This window comes from Poeciliopsis prolifica, unplaced genomic scaffold (assembly GCF_027474105.1).
Source record: "Poeciliopsis prolifica strain line A6 unplaced genomic scaffold, Auburn_PproV2 SCAFFOLD070, whole genome shotgun sequence".
Classification (NCBI taxonomy): Eukaryota; Metazoa; Chordata; class Actinopteri; order Cyprinodontiformes; family Poeciliidae; genus Poeciliopsis; species Poeciliopsis prolifica.
In genome coordinates, this window is record NW_026562445.1 from 1,511,908 (window position 1) to 1,531,155 (window position 19,248).

General features: G+C 41.5%; 1 protein-coding gene across 8 annotated transcripts in view; it reads right to left on the minus strand.

The window, feature by feature from the left end:
* abcc9 (ATP-binding cassette, sub-family C (CFTR/MRP), member 9) overlaps nt 1–19,248 on the minus strand; it is a 38,786-nt gene that overhangs the window by 15,978 nt on the left and 3,560 nt on the right. For 4 of the 8 annotated variants that reach the window (XR_008604798.1, XM_055020710.1, XM_055020712.1 and 1 more), the window contains exons 7-32: nt 18,543–18,684; nt 18,344–18,465; nt 17,958–18,124; nt 17,773–17,874; nt 17,077–17,217; nt 16,713–16,904; nt 14,629–14,793; nt 14,143–14,298; nt 13,931–14,065; nt 12,760–12,922; nt 11,774–11,814; nt 11,540–11,682; nt 11,227–11,335; nt 10,865–10,972; nt 7,840–7,912; nt 6,849–6,954; nt 6,318–6,356; nt 5,670–5,708; nt 3,825–3,926; nt 3,293–3,377; nt 3,111–3,191; nt 1,628–1,765; nt 790–915; nt 588–687; nt 443–516; nt 40–345 (exon numbers count right to left, since the gene is read on the minus strand). Coding sequence is in view for 7 of the 8 variants with exons in the window: in XM_055020710.1 (XP_054876685.1) it covers nt 40–345; nt 443–516; nt 588–687; nt 790–915; nt 1,628–1,765; nt 3,111–3,191; nt 3,293–3,377; nt 3,825–3,926; nt 5,670–5,708; nt 6,318–6,356; nt 6,849–6,954; nt 7,840–7,912; nt 10,865–10,972; nt 11,227–11,335; nt 11,540–11,682; nt 11,774–11,814; nt 12,760–12,922; nt 13,931–14,065; nt 14,143–14,298; nt 14,629–14,793; nt 16,713–16,904; nt 17,077–17,217; nt 17,773–17,874; nt 17,958–18,124; nt 18,344–18,465; nt 18,543–18,684 (3,155 nt within the window). In the remaining variant the exon portion in view is untranslated. The remainder of the gene's footprint in view (nt 1–39; nt 346–442; nt 517–587; nt 688–789; nt 916–1,627; nt 1,766–3,110; nt 3,192–3,292; nt 3,378–3,824; nt 3,927–5,669; nt 5,709–6,317; nt 6,357–6,848; nt 6,955–7,839; nt 7,913–10,864; nt 10,973–11,226; nt 11,336–11,539; nt 11,683–11,773; nt 11,815–12,759; nt 12,923–13,930; nt 14,066–14,142; nt 14,299–14,628; nt 14,794–16,712; nt 16,905–17,076; nt 17,218–17,772; nt 17,875–17,957; nt 18,125–18,343; nt 18,466–18,542; nt 18,685–19,248) is intronic. The other 4 variants (XM_055020713.1, XM_055020716.1, XM_055020714.1 and 1 more) reach the window with 2 other exon arrangements.

Consider the following 19,248-nt stretch of genomic DNA (forward strand, 5'->3'; position numbering starts at 1 on the left):
TACAGTGTTTATTAATCATTATGCAAAAACAAAAGTGACCTCGGGTTGAGGAGAAATATCAGTGAAGTTTATGGAGCCGTTCTGCAGGAATGCTGCCGTCTGATTGGCTGCGGTCCCATTCTGCAGGAATGCTGCCGTCTGATTGGCTGCGGTCCCATTCTGCAGGAATGCTGCCGCCTGATTGGCTGCGGTCCCGTTCTGAAGGTTTTCTGCCGTCTGATTGGTGGAAGTCCAGAGAGCCAGGCAGTAGTCAATGGCAACGATGACTGAGTGCTTCAGCAGCTTGGAGGAAATCATGAGGAAGACCATGAAGAAGCCTCCAGAGGAGAGGTAGCAGCCGCACATCTGGAGAACCGAGCCCAGAACCAAGAGACAGACAAGTCCAAGTCAAATCCAACATCTTTTATTTTTAGGACTCGAGTCCGAGACGCCGACTGGTTACCTTCCACGGGATCTTGGACCGTCTGCTGGTTGTGGTGGAGAAATTATCGTCGTCTTCCTCCTCCTCTTCCTCCTCTGGAATGAAAACGATCTGATTTAGTGAAAAAGCTCAAAGCAGCAGCAGAAGAAGAGAAAGTTTCCATCACCTTCGTCCTCATCGTCCATCTGGTTCTTTGGTTCTCTGGAGTAGAACGCTCTGCGCAGCGTCTTCCTCTCCAGAGTCGTCTGACTGTCCTGCTGAATATCCTGCAGATTCAGCAGATTAAAGTCCCAACCTGCCCCATGCAGAACCCAACAAAGCGTTTTATCATGCGAGTGTAAATATGTGGAGGTGAAACGCTGATCTACCTTCTCCAGCTCCTGGTCCTGCCTGTTCATCAGAGTTTTCCAGTGATCGTAAAGCTCCGTGTCGTGAGTCTGAATGTCCTTCAGGGTTCCCTCTCTGAGGACCGAACCGTCCTTCATCGCTATGATCTGGACACAAAACATCAACAAACAACGTGAAGCTACGGATCTATAGAGCTGCAGGACAGAAGGACTCACACCGGGTCACCGACCCGGCGCCGCCGCCGCGCTGAGCAGCCGGTGTGAGCCGTTAGTTTCGATGGGTTTCCCCCAAACATCTCTGCGTTCTGCCAAACGATGCTGCAGCCCTTCTGGAGCTTTGCTAACGTAAAACGACCGACTTCATGCCAGTCCAATTCGACCAGTTCTGATCTTTTCACCAAGGTTGGGCTTTATTGTATTGTTGATCATTTCAGAAAGTCGCTCATGTAACTAGTTATTACCAAACTGTGTTTATTACTTATTGCGACAGGAATACAGACATTATGTACATATTTGTAACTTTATTTGACCTTTTTGTCTCCTCTAAAGTTGATTTATTCATTCATGTCTGCATGCAGCTGATGTGTGAAGCTCAAGTCTAATTATTCGTTTCTGCAAACGATGTTGGCCAATAAAGATGATTTTATTCTGATTATATAATTGATAGAGGACTTTAGGTCTTAAAACCCTTCACAGATTGGTGGACAGACATTAATTATCTAAAGTTCATCACTGATATTTTGCACATGTGTTTTCTACTCTGGCTTTGCTTTGCTAATTAAATCACAATAATTGGAATATTTCATGTGTTTTGAGCTTTATGGTGACTGTAGCATCACGGCTCAGTGTTTTATCTCACCCAGTCTGCGTGTATGAGGTACTGCAGCTTGTGGGAGACGAGGACCACGGTTCGCTTATCGTCCTGCAGAAACTTCAGGATTCCCTCCTGCATCAGGTGGTCGCTCAGGTGGATGTCCAGCGCTGAAAACGGGTCGTCCTGTTTGACGTGACAACCATGAACGCATCATAAACCAGATCGCAATCAGAAATCCTCAGAGGGAAAAACCCACCAGCAGCAGAGAGCGGGAATGTTTCAACGCCTTTCCTGAGGCTTTAAGTTGACATGGGGAGTGAGTTACTGTCACTCTGTGTCTGGCGCCCGACTCTGTTTGGATAATTAAAAATTCAGACACACCAGAAAGTGTCTGCCAAATGGTGACCAGCGTCGGAAACGTTTTCCACATGATGCTGAGAGCGCCTGACGTCAGATCAGATATGTTGTGTCATTCAGACGATGTCAAGAAAAACACTGCAGACGTTACAGCGAGGGCGCAACGCCACGACCCAGATGGGAGTGAATATCTGCCTGATAAGGATTTAAACCAACAGGAAATTATACAATTCAATTAGGAGAAGATTCACATGTGAATTCTTGTTTGTCTCATTTAAGAAACTCCCAGCATCCGAGAGGAACCGCAGTCAAGCTGCCATTGTGACCTTTAACCTGTGCAACTCAAATTAAATTAAAATAATGGGACTGCATAAATAAAATGTATTATTTGGTTGAAAATTTTTTCTGTTACATTTCAGATTCAGGTCTGGATTCTGGCTGAACTTTGATATGAAACTTTAATCTGCTTCTGGGAAGCTAATGGTATTAGTTCTAGCTAATGGTGTTAGCTCTAGCTAATGGTGTCAGCTCTAGCTAATGGTGTCAGCTCTAGCTAATGGTGTCAGCTCTAGCTAATGGTGTCAGCTCTAGCTAATGGTGTCAGCTCTAGCTAATGGTGTCAGCTCTAGCTAATGGTATTAGCTCTAGCTAATGGTGTCAGCTCTAGCTAATGGTGTCAGCTCTAGCTAATGGTGTCAGCTCTAGCTAATGGTATTAGCTCTAGCTAATGGTGTTAGCTCTAGCTAATGGTGTCAGCTCTAGCTAATGGTATTAGCTCTAGCTAATGGTGTTAGCTCTAGCTAATGGTGTCAGCTCTAGCTAATGGTGTTAGCTCTAGCTGATGGTGTCAGCTCTAGCTCTGGCTAATGGTGTTAGCTCTTGCTAATGGTGTTAGATCTAGCTAGAGGTTATAGGTTTGGCTATTGATGTATCTCTTGCTCATCATTTTAGATGCGGCTAATTGTGTTAGCTCCTGCTAATAGTGTTAGCTTGAGCCAATTTAGTTAACAGTAAATTAGTTGATTAATTAGTTGGTTTGAACGGATATCTGGTGCATAACTGCACATAAAGACCTTGATGCAGAAGATGTATGTTTTATGCTAAATGTGATAAATATGAATTGTTCCTCCATTTTACGCATTTTGTGCATCTCACGGAAACGGTAACTTACCAAAAAGACAATGTTGGTGTTTTGGTACAAAGCTCTGGCCACACAGATCCTCTGCCTCTGACCCCCACTCAGGTTGATCCCCTGAAACACAGACATCACAAAATATCAGGACAGACTCCGGCATCACTCCACGACATGACAGCAAATCTTTATTACTGCAGAAACAGATTACAGAGACTCACCCTCTCCCCAATCTCGGTCTGATCTCCAAAGGGCAGCAGGTCGATGTCCGGCTGAAGGGAGCAGGCGTCGATCACAGCTTTGTACCTAAATAACACACAGACCCAGAACAGCAGTCGGAGTCAAGACAGAATCGTACAAAAAACCTGGAGCTGCTTGTGCTTGGAAAGGCCAACCTGACCGTTTGCTGCAAAGAGCTCCAGTTTCTAACTCCAGCTGTTTTCATGAAGCAACATTTCCTCTGACTTAGGAGAATAGTGCCTTACAAAGACTTACAGTTGGAAATGTCCATTTATCACAATAATTTGTTGGTTTGCAGTTAATTCCTGCTAAACTTGTTAGCTTTGGCTAATATTAGTTCTAAAAATAAATTCCACAAAAAAAATGTGGTACAACTTCAGTAACCTTAAGCTATTCTTAGCGACCCTTGACCTCTTTCCAAAGTCTTTCATACTACAATGACAAAAAGTATTTTATTTAAATTTTACAAATAAACTGCTGCGATGTGCCAGTTGAAGGAAAACTCAGCATTACCGTTGCTTGTTGAAGGGACTGCCGAAGGTGATGTTGTCCTCCACCGTAGCGTTAAGCAGCCAAGACTTCTGGGCAGCGTAGGCCACAGAGTTCCTGTTCTTGCTGGAGGCATTATGGGAAATGAAGGCAAAAAGACATTAAATGAGAAAAAAATAATTTCTGCCTCCATGAAGCTTCAGAGAGAAGGAAAGCTGATGGCGAAACGACAATGATGCTTGGAAAACGGTCAAACTCCACAACACAAAAACAAATCACCAGATATGAGGGATAAAGGCGGAGAATGGAAAGGGTTAAAGATGACCTGCAGGGAAAAAATTAAACCAGCACTAGATAAAGCAACTCAGAAAAATAAATCACTGTAGCACCTTGCTGGGAGTCTCAGCTAAATGCTGCAGAAGGAACAAGAACTCAAGAAGCTCGGCAGTTTATTCTGAAACATCATTTGATGCCAGATCGTAAATCATTCAGATCTAAATCTGCAACATTCTGGGGTTTGTTAGAATAAACTTTTCTTCTGAGACTTGACTTATCACAGCTTTAACAGGTATGGAAAATGGAAATAATGAAAACAATCTGGGAACAACAAGATCATAATCTCAGGGTGGATTTACATCAGCCATGTTTGGTCCGAATTAATCCAAATCCAATCCGGTTGTCTTAAAAGTTTGGTTCAGTTGAGAAGGTGTGATCTGATCCATCTACAAACTTTTGGGTTTGGTTGAAGTGAACTCTGGTTCGGTTTGAATCCATGTGTGAATACCAAGCGGACCAGAGAGCGCTCCAAAAGCAGGAAGTGGACTAAAGCGCAGGGCATTCTGGGTAAATACAACCAAAACAAACGTTGCTAGCCTAGCGCTAGCAGGAGAACGGCTCCTGGTTTTTAGCCGAAGACTAAAGAGAAATCCTCCATCACTAAAATCTGACGCCACCATCTTGTTTCATCTGGTTGCTTGTTTCATCTTGTTTCATCAGGAAGTTGCTCCCAGTGTCTTCAGAGGTTTTTGTGTCTTTTCCTTCAGTGGTTCTTGGTGCAGCGCCCCCACAGGCCAGGAGGGGAACAGGCTGGTTTGACTCAGATCAAACTGAATCGAACTGAATTTACCAGACTATCAGGTGTGAAAACACCATTAGAAGCACAATGTCAAACATTTTTTGAATTATATATGTAATATTTTCCATACCATCTGTACATCTGTGCATATCTACTGAGGCATAAAAACAGTTACATATGTCAGATATTAGCGTTTTGTTCAGCAGAGCGATGACTCCCAGCATTAAAAAAACAAACCACTCCAGGATCAGATGGCACAAACTGACGGCATTCTCATGGGAAACCAGCAGCAGATTGACAAGATAAAACTCTGCAGACGGCGGTTTGTCCCGAACACATGAATGACAACGACAGAAACTCAGCAGCAGAATCTGCTGGTAGGACGGGACTGATCAGGGGGGGAAATGGGAACAGTCTAAAACCAGTTTGTCCTGCAGCTTTTAGATGTCCAGCATTCCTGAATCAAAAAGGGAAGATTTCATCCTCAGCATAAAGTTCAGATATAAAGAAGTGAAACATCTAAAAGTTGTAGAATGCTAACTGAACTTGAGCTACATGTTTCACCTTTTATAAAGATTCACAAATGCAACATAAAAATAAACATGGCCAGTATTTTAATTCACTATATCAAAAATGAAAGTACTTTTGCACATGCGTAGGTGTTCATGAGCAAGTTCAAACCAGCATCCTCTTCTTTCAAGAGGCACGAAAATGAACAAGGTTAGAACGGATGAAGGGAGGAGCAGGAGAGGCGAACGACGGGTCAAACGGGTCACGATCAGAAGAGCTTGTACCTCCTGATTTCCTCCTCAGAGTCCTCCGTCTCTGACCAACTGTCAAAATCAGTATCTCAGTCAGAATTCATCCACAACTCAATTATCCGCCATTGAAAACGTGCAAAAACAGGCAAAGCAGCGAACAGTCAGAGAAACGCATGGACCTCGACATAAAACAAAAAGCTAGCATGTCAAACTGCAGACAGTGATTATGTTTCATTAGATGGCCAGCTGATTATCAAATTAAACTTCCCTCCCCGGAAAGAAGTGATGCTGTCACTGCCTGACTGTCTGTGATAATTAGGTTTTGTGGCTTCTTCGACAATGATGTCTCATATTTATGGGCTTCAGGGAAATAAAGCAGCTTCATTTACTTTATTTACGAAGTTTGGAAGCGTGGTAAAGTATTTTAAGGGTCACTGTTAATAATCATAACAAGTTTCATAAAGTAGGTGAGTAATTTGCTTGTAATTTGCGTTTTTGTTTATGCTTTTAGTTGTTGCAACATAAATTACAATACTTCCCATCATATAAGTTGTCAAAAGAACAGTTAAAGAGATTGAGGATAGTTTTGGACGCTCTCTTACAGAGAGAGGCAACCTAGCAGAAACTTTGCTGACGTGAAAATGTTTCAGGATGAACACACCACAGACAGAAACAAAGTACCTGATACTCCCTTCGTGGTCCAACTCACAATCAGGCAGCCTGATTGGCATGAAGGCAGGAAATAAAGTGAAACCAAAGACACGAAAACAGACAGAAACACAACCAAACATCTGCAGAAACGTTAGCGTGCAGCTCTGGAGCATCGAGATGTTCGTTAGGATAGGAGAACGTTTTTAAAGCATCTTCTGAAAAATGTCTTGGTCTTAAGACAGACCTCAGAGTTTAAATCTAAACTGTGATTAAATTAAATTCCAGTTAAATGAGTCTACCCGCAGGCTGTAGCCTCCACTTTCCTTATTCTATTAGGTAGAATATCTATTTCTGTGTTGCTTTTTAATATTTAATATCTCCTTATTCCATTCCTTGCAAAGCTAGCATTAGTGGAGAGCTAGCAAGTTAGCCAAAACCAAACAATGAAGAGCAACTTTTTTGAAATTGCACATTCACTTGAGCTTATTGTGGCTTTTTTAAATACAGTGTTGCAGCAATGATATCTCCCTGAGATATCATCCAAATGTTCCTCTAACTTACTTGCTCCAGTAAACTCTTCCATCGATTGCTTGCATCTCACCGAGCATGGCCAGCAGCAGGGAGGATTTCCCACATCCCACCTGACCCACGATCATCGTTAACTGACCTGGGATGGAAGCAGAGAAAATATGAGGTCAATGTTTCCATCTAATAAGCAAATTAATGACAGTTACATTAAAAGAGCAATATGGTTCTGCTTCCTGTGAGTACTGCAAGCTATTAATTTAAACTGAATAGAACATATATGGGATAAACTGCAGTAATTTGAAATGTAAATGGATTTTGTTGCAAACATCCTGAAAATGTTCCACCTCCAGTGGCTTCATTCATTCCCATTTCTAAATCTGAACACATGCAGAACAAGCATAAACTTCTGACTCAACCTTGCAGTTATGATTTCTGAAGTCCAGTTTCTTCCTCTTTAGTGCTGCAAGGATGTGGGAAGGATTTAAGGCTGTTTGCTTAGTAGTAGCATGACTGGGATTGCAGGGAAGTCACATCCCAGAGGACGACTGAGCGAGTGAAACTCTGCACGGGACATCTGTCCGGCCCGACCCGGCTTCCTGACACTCGATACGCACGCGGCCTGACTCTGGTTATTGACGTAACAGCAGGCGTGAGCTCAGATTTAAGCAGCATGCTAACATCAACTTTTGAACCAGTTACCAATAATCTGATGCTGTAGCTGATCAAAAACTAATAGTTTACAAAAGCTTTTGACTCCAGGATAGAAAGTTATTTTAAAACCCAAACAAACCAACTTGCTAATTTCAAAAAGCGGTTCTAAAACGTTTAATTTTCTCATCAAATCTAAATGAAAAAGCTTGTTTTTATTTAAACATCTTGCAGTTTAAATAAAATCAACATCAGCCCTCCACCGCCGTGCTCCACAGCGTTAAACTGACGTTACTGTGTTGTGGAGAAGCCAAGCTTAGAGACAACAGTGAGGGCTTGATGAGGATGAATTTTTAAAGCAGAAATAGAGGCTGACCTGTGGGGATGCGTATGTTGATGTCTGACAGGGTCAGCTGGTTGTTTCCCCAGGTGAAGGAGCCGTTGCTCACCTGGACGGAAACAGAGGCGAAGCAAACTGTGACTGCATCGTTTTGGAGACATTTTGTAGCAACAGCAGATGTCTCAGCCTGCAGACGTGCCGTTTCACAGTTACACACTGACCTACAAGAGCAAAGCACACGACCCGACCCGAGTTTAAGAAGTCCTGTGAGCGAGTTCACAGGAGTGGACGGTGGTTGGATAACAGCTTGACACAAGGACTGACACGTACTGCGTTCACAACACGGGGGAAAACAAACAGCTGTCAGCAAGTCCTGCAAAAAATACCAGCGAATCTGGCAGAAATAAAGTTCATTGACTTTCATCAGTTACATGATAATGCAGAAAGCCAGAAATGTTTATTCATTTTAACATTAAAAAGTAAAAACCAGATTATTTAATGTTCATCTTGACCTTTATATTTTCCTTCTAAAAGGTTTTCACAGTTTTTCTTTGGACTTTGGCTCATTTCATTCATTTTCAGTCCAATAGCTGCAATACAGCTTAAAAACAATTACAACAAATGGAAACAAATACAGTATTTCACCTTATTAAACCATTTCCACATTCCTATGCTGACAAAATGCTGAAACTAACTTGACTAAAACATAAAAAGCAGTAAAAGTTCCTACATACATGAAGTTGTATTATTTTTCTTTATTTACTATATTAGCCTTTAAAAGCATTTCAGCACATAATGAATGTAATAAAAGGATGAGTTGGCACATTTAATAGATCCTAACCATTAATATTCAGCAGCAGGAGGATTTCTTTGTGTTTTATTTCTGCATATTATTTCTAAAATGGATATCGAACAATTATGATAACACCTGAAGTGTGACATAATTTTTAAATTGGACCAATTATATAAAATTCCCATTTTTTTGCTGCTCTTTAGGTCTTCACTGCTTCCAAAAACAGAAAACCACGCAGCCATTTATTGGCAATAAATCAATTATTTTTTATGTTAGCCTTTTCAAAAACCTCCCATTTATTAAGTCACATTTATGGGCACCGTTACCTGACAACCCCAGAACGGTTCCAGAACATTTGGTCAGACCTCCATAAACTCGTTAAAGGGAGTGAAGGACTGCAGCAACAGTCCTTCCTGCTGCTCACACACTGTTTACATTCCTCCCATCTGTTGCTTTCACGTGTTTATTTTTATGTTTATTTTATCTAACAAATCCCCCCCCAGGTTTTTTATTCCAGTTACCCTCGCCACATGTTACTGGTCCCAGCAGGAATCCAGAGAAAGCAGCATCTTTTGTTTCTGTGAGGGAAACACTCACGATAAGCTGCTTGGAGTTTGTTTTTGTTTGATTTGGGGAAAGATTTAAATATATCAGGTCACATTTGATGCACATGTAGAAAGTGCAGGGACAGATGAACTGATTTTGGTTATTTTTCTGATTTTTATAAATTTTGTGTTAATAAAAACATAAAAACCAGAACACCCACAGATAATGAACAATAACAAACATAGTGGACATCACAGACTGGTGTCAGAGCTCCCATGGGAAAAATTAAGGAAAACAGGAAAATGAGGAGAACATGTAACAAAGTGCGACTGAAGTCAGAAAACGAGTTCAGGGTTTGACCAGGATTCAATCTTATTACACCAACAGGAAATAATCCAATACAAGCTGGAAAATCCTCCTTAATAAGTAGAAAAAACTAAAACCGTTCCTATTTCTGCTCATATTCATTTAGTATTTATTATTCTGATGATTAATCGGATTTAAAATGTCTCATTCTTCAGACTTTTCAACCACATAAGCATCTTTTTTTCACACAATATTAGAAAAACATTAAAAGTTACAAATAAACAAATAACTGAATCCAGTTTTAAAAACAGAAAATAAACATTTTATTGCCTAAAAAGTAAAAATATGGCATTTATTTAGTGAATCTGAACCAGGTGAAGCAGAAATGTGAAAAGTTTTGGCAAAACCATATTTACAAAGATTTTTAACTTAAAGAAAAAATGTTTACATCACCACTAGTTTTGAGTTTGTGTACTCTAGATGAGTTGATCACTAAATTAGTTGACAATTATTTCAATAACCGATTAATCAGAAATAAGCCGATGAATCGTTTCAGGCCTGAACGGCGGGATGATTTTCCTGCTGAGCGTTGATGTGAACAGAAAGGCGAAGCAGCAGCAGACCGTCTGGACAGGAGCGTCGCTCCGCAGGGAGGGGACAGGAAGGGAAGCGTTTACAAAATCTGGACACTTTGACAAGACCCTTCGAGGGGCAACCGATTCTCGTGTGAATTCTGCATTTCCTGTGCGAGGCCACGCACAAACACAACACATGCAAAGTCACGTGTTTACGCCCTTTTTACATGTTTCAACAGTACATGTTGGCGCGCTCTTAACATGACAAGCTGCAAAAAATGCTAAAAATTTTCCCTGTTTTTATTTATTTAATAATTTGAAAAAGTTTCCAATCAAACTGTCTTCAGCTTTTTGGTTATTTTTTTGTTTTAATTTTATTCTTATTTATCATTCAGTCTTGTTACCGATCAAGCAGCTTTTAGCAAAGTTACAAAACTGCTTTTCTGTTTTTTTGGTCATTTAATTAATTTTAGTGAAGTTATCAATCCAACTTTTTTTGTTATTATTATTATCATCTGTATTTATTTATTTCATTTTATTTTTAGACCAATTTTCAGTCACTTTACCAATCAAGACAGTTTTGACTCTAATTGTTTGGTAATTTACTTCTTGCCATGAGAGTCATGAGATTTAAAAGGTTTAAAATAATTAAAAATCATTTCCTAGCATAATTGGGTCCAGTGGTAAAAACTGAACGATCAATTCTTCTTTCAAACTGCGTTTTTCCTTTCCCTGCCCTCGGTGATCATCATTTCTACTCTTGAAAACTGAACAAAGAGTTTAGTTTTTGTTTGCTGTGTAAGCTTTGACCCTTTCAGAGCTGCTGAACTTTGACCCTCACCTTTACGGCCACATCCTCCGTCTCGGTGGGTCTCATCGCCCGCCGGCTCGGCTGCTCGTAGTTGTCCATCTGGTAGCGCATCGGCTGCTTCCTGTTGATGGCTTTGGTCTTTAAAAGATGGTTAAACAATCACCACAAAACAAAAGTCTTTACCATTAATGCATAAACTGAAAAAACATGGACAAGTGCAATAATTTAAATCATTTAGTGACAAGATAAAAAAAAATTTTGACTGTTTTTTGACGATGAAACAAAACTCAACAATGAGAACTGGAGGCAAAGCTCTAATTTCCGACTCTAAATCAAAACCTGAAAGCCACACTTGCTAGTTTTCTGAATAATCTTTTAAGAGTAGTGCTCACCATCCCCAGGTGTTTCTTCCCTACGTCCAGGGGAACTGATATATCTCCATTTCTCCAGCTGTCGTCCCCGATTTCATCGCTCTGGAGAAACTCACCAAGCTTCTGGACACTTCAGGGAAACACACACACACACACACTGATCTATGAGAAGTGTGAACGGTAAGAGTTTAATACCAGCAATCTCTCAGGAGTTTAGAGTTTCTGCTCTCTGATGTCAGCTTTTCCATTCAGTGGATGCAGCAGCTGAAACATCTCCATGTTTGGTAACGTCCAGAACAACCAGACCTGCTGCCTTCACCAGTAAAACTCTCACCTGACCAGAGCTTTCACCGCAAACCGGACCACAGTGGAGAGCAGGAAGAGCGGCGTCACCAGGATGTGGAACAGCGCCAGCGCTGCAAAGGCTTGAGAAGGACTGGGAATGCTGCTGGTCAGGAAGTGATGAACCCCAAACGTCTGGAAAAGAAGAAATTCAGATTCCACCTCTGATTCATGGTGCATAAGCTGCACTGCTGCTCATATCAAAATATGAAATAATTAAACTTACAGCAAGAACAGCAGCAATGGGAATAGCAGCATTCATGAAAACTGCAAAAAGAAGAGCATATATCATCCACAACACGAGGAATCTCTGTCATCCGTCTGTTTCACCAATAAATCGGTTCATTTAAACTGGATGGATTTCTGGGACAAACCCGACTGCTGGAATAAACACATTTTCTAAAGGATTGAGCTTTGGGACGACCAGTTCTTATGATGGACCAAGCCTGACTGTTGGTTCGTTTTTCCACTTCAGCACCAGATTATGAGTCCAGTGGAGTCAAGGTGAGGCTTTCAGGACAAAGAACGCCGCCCCAACTGGACCAGCAGGGGAACAAAGGCGGACGACGACTTGGCAAGCCGAGTTTATTCCACTTCAACACGACTCCAGTCCGTTTGCCTAAAAAATCCGGTTCGGTTTGTGAGGTCAAAGCTCGGTCTGATTTGGTTAAAGTGTTTCGGTTCGGTTTGAGTGTCACCACCAAGCAGACTGGAGACCGCTTCAAAAGCAGGAAGCACAGCGCCCCCACAGGCCAGGAGGGGAACTGGTTGGTTTTCCTCAGAGCAGAGAGAAACAGAACCGCAGCAGCTACAGGTGGAGCAGATGATGCCATTTTCTCCCCAAATCTACCAGACAACCGAGAGGAAAAACATCCTTTACCTCAAGTGAAATGCTGGACGGTTAAAACCTGACACAAAGATTCGTTTTCTTATGGGAACAAGTTTTAACCATCCGTTAAGGTTTTAATCGGTAGTCGTCCGTCGTTCCTCCGGCAGTGAAACCATCAAGCCTCACCTTGACTCATACAAACATATTTCTCGTCACTGTTGCTGAATGTCACTCATTAGGCCATTCTCAATTCTTTTTATTAAATGTTATAGGAGATGAAATCCAACTTTGTGTAAAAAAAGCTAAAGTTTGAAGAAAACGTCTCATTAGAGCCGTCTGAGCGACTACCAGATAATGCCTGAAGCTTCAGTTTGCTGTCTTACTGGACATGGAGGTGTAGAAAGCAAACGTCCTGAGGCTGGTGAGTTCTTTGCCTCTGGTTTGCTCCACGCTGTCGCAGAAGATATCCTCCCAGGCGTAGAGCTTCAGCAGCTTTATGCCCTTCAGGATCTCTGTGGTCTGTTTCAGACGGTCTGTGGAGTGTTCCTGCAGGACAGGATCGAGACACAGTCACAGTTTAATATCCATTTCCAGAGTTTCAGGAAGCCCCGATCCGTCATGGAGCTTGTTTAGAAATGTGGACTGTTGATGCTGACATTAGCATTAGTTGCATGTTTAGCATTGAGATGCTACTTCAAGCTTGAATAGCTGCACTGAAAGGCTGATAGTCTTTTCTAGCGACCAATCAGTTTGGTTTAAAGCAGAAATTAAAACCCAGTTGGACCAGAGAAGCGTCTTTGTTGTCCATCGATGTTGTCTGATAATGTTGCATCAGATGAACAGGCGTACCAGAAACATGCATGTGTTTAAGCAGTTCTACTGCTTGCATTTCTTTCAGGTTTCTGACTCCTGCTGGAGAATAACAGAAAGTGCTTCACAAATGTATTTATAAGATAAAAAATAATTTAAAAAAAGACTCTAATCCTTCTGTGAAATCTGGGATCAGTTGAAGTGAATTCTGGTTCAGTTTGAATCCATATGTGAACACCAAGCAGACCAGAGATTGCTCCAACAGCAGGAAGTGGACTATAGCGCAAGGCATTGTGGGTAAATATTAACAAAACAAATGTGCTAGCGGGAGAAATTGTTCAACTGCTAAAATCCGATGCCGCTCCATTTTCCTTTTGGTGAAGAGGGAAGTTGCGCTCAGTGTCTTCAGAGGTTTTTGTGTCGGTTCTTGCTGCAGCGCCCCCACAGGCCAAGGGGGGAACAGGTTGGTTTGACTCGGAGCAGAGACAAAGAGACGATGATGGTCTCAATCAAACCGAGTCTACTGGGCTATCAGCTGGAAGAACATCTGAAAATTGTCCATTGTGGCTTGGAAACCATTCACAATAAAGTTTGGTTGATTTCACATCAGTCGTTTGAACAAGACAGAAAAATGGATTTTCATACTTATTTCAGTTTGTGGTTCTGATGTGACAAATGCAAAAAGCTTAGAGGTTTGAATACTTTTGCACATAAACTGAACAAATATTAAATTTTACTGCTTACCAGAGCACTTTTCTGTGTTTCTGCCAACTTTGTGGCGATGAGGTACTGAACCGGCGCCAGCAGAACTATAACCGACGCTCCAACCAGGGCGCTCCAGCTCAGGAAGTTGTAGAGCAGAATCACTCCCATCACAATCTGAAACCAAGAACAGGCAAGATCCACGTTTAAAGCTCAGGTTGACGCCGTTAGTCAGGGAAGCGGCCATGACTCACCTGTACAGGCATGGCCCAGAGGTTTGGGCAGAGGAAGAGGAACCACATCAGCTGGTTGGTTTCGATGGCAACCAGGTTGTTTATCTGCCCCAGAGTCATCTCCCCCATCGACATGTTGGAGGTGGACAGTCGCAGGATTTTGTTGTAGATCATCGCCTTGGTAATGAAACATAGAAACAGACCTGAGGATGACCAGATGACGGCGAAACGTTTCTGCGAGTCGCGAGCCGAGAGATGGAGCTCCAAACCTCCTCAGGTGTTCTCTACGCCTCCTCAAAGTATTTACACGTTTACAATCCTAAAAGAATTATTCGGAATATTTAAAGGTTTTAACAACCGGTCACAGGAAAGGTAAACATCTGTTGTGTCTCGGAGTTTGTGTCATTCATGTGTTGCATCGCTACACTCCACCTTATTCTGAAGAAATCTTGCTAGTTAAAAACGGTTTTCTGGCTGAATTTTCCAGTTCCCTGACGCGTCCCTCACCAGCAGGGCGCCCCTCAGGTTGATGCCCGTCTCGATGGTGACGTAGTAGGACGCCTGCAGGAAGGTTCTCTGCAGGACTAAAGCCAGGAAGAGGAGAACGGCCAAGACGGAGCTGTTCTCCAGAAGCTCGGTGGTGTACATGAAGTAAACGCGGAAATAGTTTTCCTGCAAACACAAACAAGTAAACATTCAATTTACATGATGTTTGAGTTAAAAACTGTTTTGTTTTTGAAGATTTTATGTTTGTATTTTTTTTCAACCACGCACTACTTAGGTTTCCATTTTTCGAAGTGATGTCAGGGCGGCCATCTTGTTTGACAGGATGTCAATAATACAAGAAAAAAAGTTGTAATTTTATGAGATACATGAAAAACAAATTTAAATGAGGAACGTTGAGCATCTTGGGAAATTATTTTAGCATCGGTTTTACAAGTAAGGAAAATAAAATCTTTCAACACATCAGAATCTAATTATTATCAATAGCAGGGCTTTGAAATGCAAATGAAAATAATGAATAAAGATCCAACCAGTCTGAGCTGCTCAGATCTGATATATAGACTCAAGTAATCCTGAGATCACATTTATTTAATTGCAGAATCCCATCATAATTCCCCATCATACAACTCACGGAAAAGACCATGAAAAACAATGAATATTTTTATTCTAGTTTCTGGTGCAAATGGCTGAGTAAACTTAAAATATATGTAAACAAATAAATGTTAAGATACAGGAGGTTTAAGCAAAGACATTAATTATTGGCAGATTGTGTCACTTGAGTGAAATAATCCATAATTTGAACAATAGGATTTTTTTACCTCCTATATCTTTCTGAAAAGATATAGGAAGTTAGTTTTATCTTATTTGCACCAGAAACTAGATTTTAGTTTCAGATTTTATTTCCCTATTGATTTCTATAATCGTGTTTCAGGTCAAGTTGCACTAATATTTCATGTCAAATTTTAATCCCAAAGATAACTTGGGTATTTTTAAATGAATAGATAAATGAGAGCGTTTAGAGGGATGCAGAGCTCTGCTCTCTGTCTCTGCTGCCCAACTGCACCCACTAAAACACACCTGACAGGAAACTCAGAAAGCAACAGCAGGAAAACTTCCTGTCTGCACAGAAGCGTCTGCTCTGCTTCTCCGACCGCGACGTTCTGAGGCTGGCATGAACTAACGAGGCGCTAAAGTCTGCTTTCCGTCTGTCCGCTTCGCCTTGTTTACGCTGCAAAAGTTTTTAAAAATGAAGCAAACAATTATCCAAATATGGCTTCAGGTTTTGGAAAGTTGACCCAATAACGGCTTGGTTCCAGTTCCTGGCATCGCGACTGGATTTTTAAATCTCCTGGTATTTCAGAGTTCATGGTGCCCTAAACTCTAATCAAGTGGAAAGTAGAGAAACAGGCCCAAATGACTTATTTTTCCTTATTTTTGTCAACAAAAAAAGAACAAATAAATATATTCATTAAAAAACTTTAAATCAATAAAATCGTTTCTTTAAACCAGAAAAAAAACAATTACTAAAACTTGGCAAGTTATATTTATTCAAATGTTCATGCACTGAATGGCATGTTCTCTTGTCTTTCCCATTTTGAAGGGAGTGTGAAAGAAATGAGTCTCAGTTTTAGACCATCAGCAAACAGGAAGTTTGGGATTTCAAAGTAAAAGTTTGATTTAAGATTCAACTTTAAACATAAAATAAACTAAAAATGCTCTGAAAATGAATTACTGATTAAAACTTGATCGTTGCAGTTAAATTAATCAATTGTTCTGCTATCTTGATCTTAACGAGGTTTTTTCTTATTAAACTCAAATTAGAGGTTCAATTTTTTAACATTTTTTTAGCATGAGATTTTGCTGCTCCAATAAAATCTTTTTACATGAGGAATATAAAAAAGGCAGAGGCTGTAAATATTCATGTATTTAGAAAGACTTTTGCAGAAACTAAATCTCAGTGCGGCATCAGTAGCTCTGACATGATGACTGATAAATCGTTCCAGGAGTTATTGATAATATTGGGGTTTTTAGATCATTTTCAAGTTATGTAATTAACTGCCGGTTCTCAGGAGGAAAGTCGCTCTCACCATGTTCTTGTTTGCCGACGTGTCGTTGTTGTCGTCATCCAGGTTGCGAACGATGCCGTAGATGCAGAGCGGCCCGGCGAACCCCAGCAGGTCGGCCAGGTACCGGAAGGTGCTGCTGAGCAGGATCGGCCGGCCGAAGGCTCGGTACATGGAGCGCCAGATGGACGGCGGTCGGTCCGGATCTTCGCCCGTCTGCGTTGAGGTGAAACGGGTGAATTACGGCGGAGAAACAACTGGACCCGGTCTGGACCCGGAATGGACCCGGTCCGGACCCGGAATGGACCCGGAATGGACCCGGTCCGGACCCGGAATGGACCCGGTCCGGACCCGATCTGGACCCGGTCCGGACCGGCGCTCGGCTCACCCTCTGATCCTCGTAGGCGTCTTTCAGCCTCAGGTAGTTGGTCAGCGCTCTCATAGCGATGGGCAGCTTCCCGATCTTCTTCAGCTCTATCGGCCTCTTATGGGCGCCAATGATGAGGGGGTTCATCCACCAATACGTCGCCTAGACGGGAAAATGGACCAGAAACAAACTCCAACATTTCAGGAAGCAAATAGGTTCTCAAAGTATTCCTTTATTCTTAACTCTCATGTGAAAAGTAGTTTTTACTACTTAAATATCTTTGTACACTATAAATAAAACAAAGCTAACTTACAAGTAACTTTTCATCAAGATTTAGATGCTTATTTTAAAGCTCCCACGATGCAAAATTCATGTTTTGCACAGTTTGTTTTTCCATTCAAAAGCAGACCTGTCACGATAACTTGTGATGGATGATAAATTGTCTCAGACGTTTTCACAATAAATTATAAAATTGTTGTTTTGAGACATTTTTTGCAAAGATGTACAGTTGTATAATTGTGCAAAATGTCATATTTTAACTGAAATAATTTGCCAGAGGAGAAAGTATTTAATATTGAGGAATAATTTACTTAAAACCAGTTCTTCTATTGTCATGAAAAATTACTTGTAAGCTAGTTTTGTCTTCTTTTGAGAAACTAGACAAAAAAACGAAGTGATATTTTGTGTTTTTTCAGCGTAGTTAATTATAAGAAGCACCTTAGAGAGCAGGTTGACGAACGGCTGCAGGAAGCGGACGCCTAAATCCTGTAGATCCTCCGGCGGTTTCACCTTCTGGGGGTTGGTGAAGAAAACGTATTTCTACACAAAGAAAAGAAGAAAGTCAGAGTGGAGAAGCAGATTGCTGAGGTTCTCCCAGAGCAGGAGGGAATGCTGTGGCGAACCCGGACTCGGATGACGTTGATCTCCACGGCCATCAGCAGTCCATAAAGCATCACCAACAGGGCCGTGATGCAGAACCGCAGGTACTTGAACCGGATGCCAAACTCCGCAAACTTCCACAGCTTGATGAACTTGGTTATGAAGGCCAACACCCAGTAGATGAAGAGGACTGGGAGCAAAGTGAGAGGGTCAGAAGTTTACATACACCATGTCTCCAACAATAAATCTGTTTGTCTCTGTGGACGTCTGAACTGTTTCTTTTGGGGTGTTTGTGTAACTCTGCCAGATTATGTGATGTAAGCTTATGATCACAAAGACATTAATACATTTCTGACCAAGCAAAAGAACACTTTGATCTGATTTAACTTCAGATAGTGAGAAATCTCACCCAGCAGCAGTTTGGGAAAGTTGGACGTCTCGATGTTGTGGTAGTAAACAACTGATGTTGTTGCAGCAATGAAACCCATGAAGGCAGGCATGAAGAGATGGAGATGGTTGGAGGTCATTGTCCTGCAAGAAGGCAAATACAGTCAGTATCCATGAGGGAACAAAAAGTCCTCCGTATGTTAGTCCTCCTGCAGACTGACGTGTTGGAGACGATGCCCTCTGCGAACTCGCACACGTGGACGAAGAGCAGCAGGAAGGTGAGGATCCACCGCATGTTGTGTCCGGGGAAATGAAGCCACGTGTTGTGATGAATCTGAACCTTGGAGCTCTGGCTGCCCCAACCTGGAAGACAAGATGGATGCTCTAAAAACGCTGTTCAAAACGCCTGGATGGGCCTAGCCCCGCCTTCGAGGCACAGCTCCTCCCCCACTCAGCTCCTTCAGACTAGCCGGCAGCAATTAGCAAACACCCAGACACAAATACACACCTGCAGCTTTGGTTAAAGTTTCAGAAGTTTTTCAATGAATTAAAATAATCTGGAAAAAAGTTTTTTGTTAAAATGTTTTGTTACTTATATGAATTATTGTCATGTTGGTCCTTAAAACACCAAAATTTCCACTTAACTTTATATTTTGGTCCTTCTGATGACCAAAATATAAATATTAAATGATTGATCATTTGATCAGTTACTCTGTAGAGTTTTGAGTAAAAATATGTTGGTCCTTCTCTTAGCTGAGTACAACTTGTGGCCAACTTGACATAAGATGTAAAGCATTTTAATGACAACTAAAGGTCATAGCTGCCCGTTTAAAGGCGACAACATCATGTCAAGCTGGGCTCGATCGCGGATATTTTCTCCAGCAACTGATTCATCTCCAGCAGATCTCTAAACTCCAGTAATCCTGG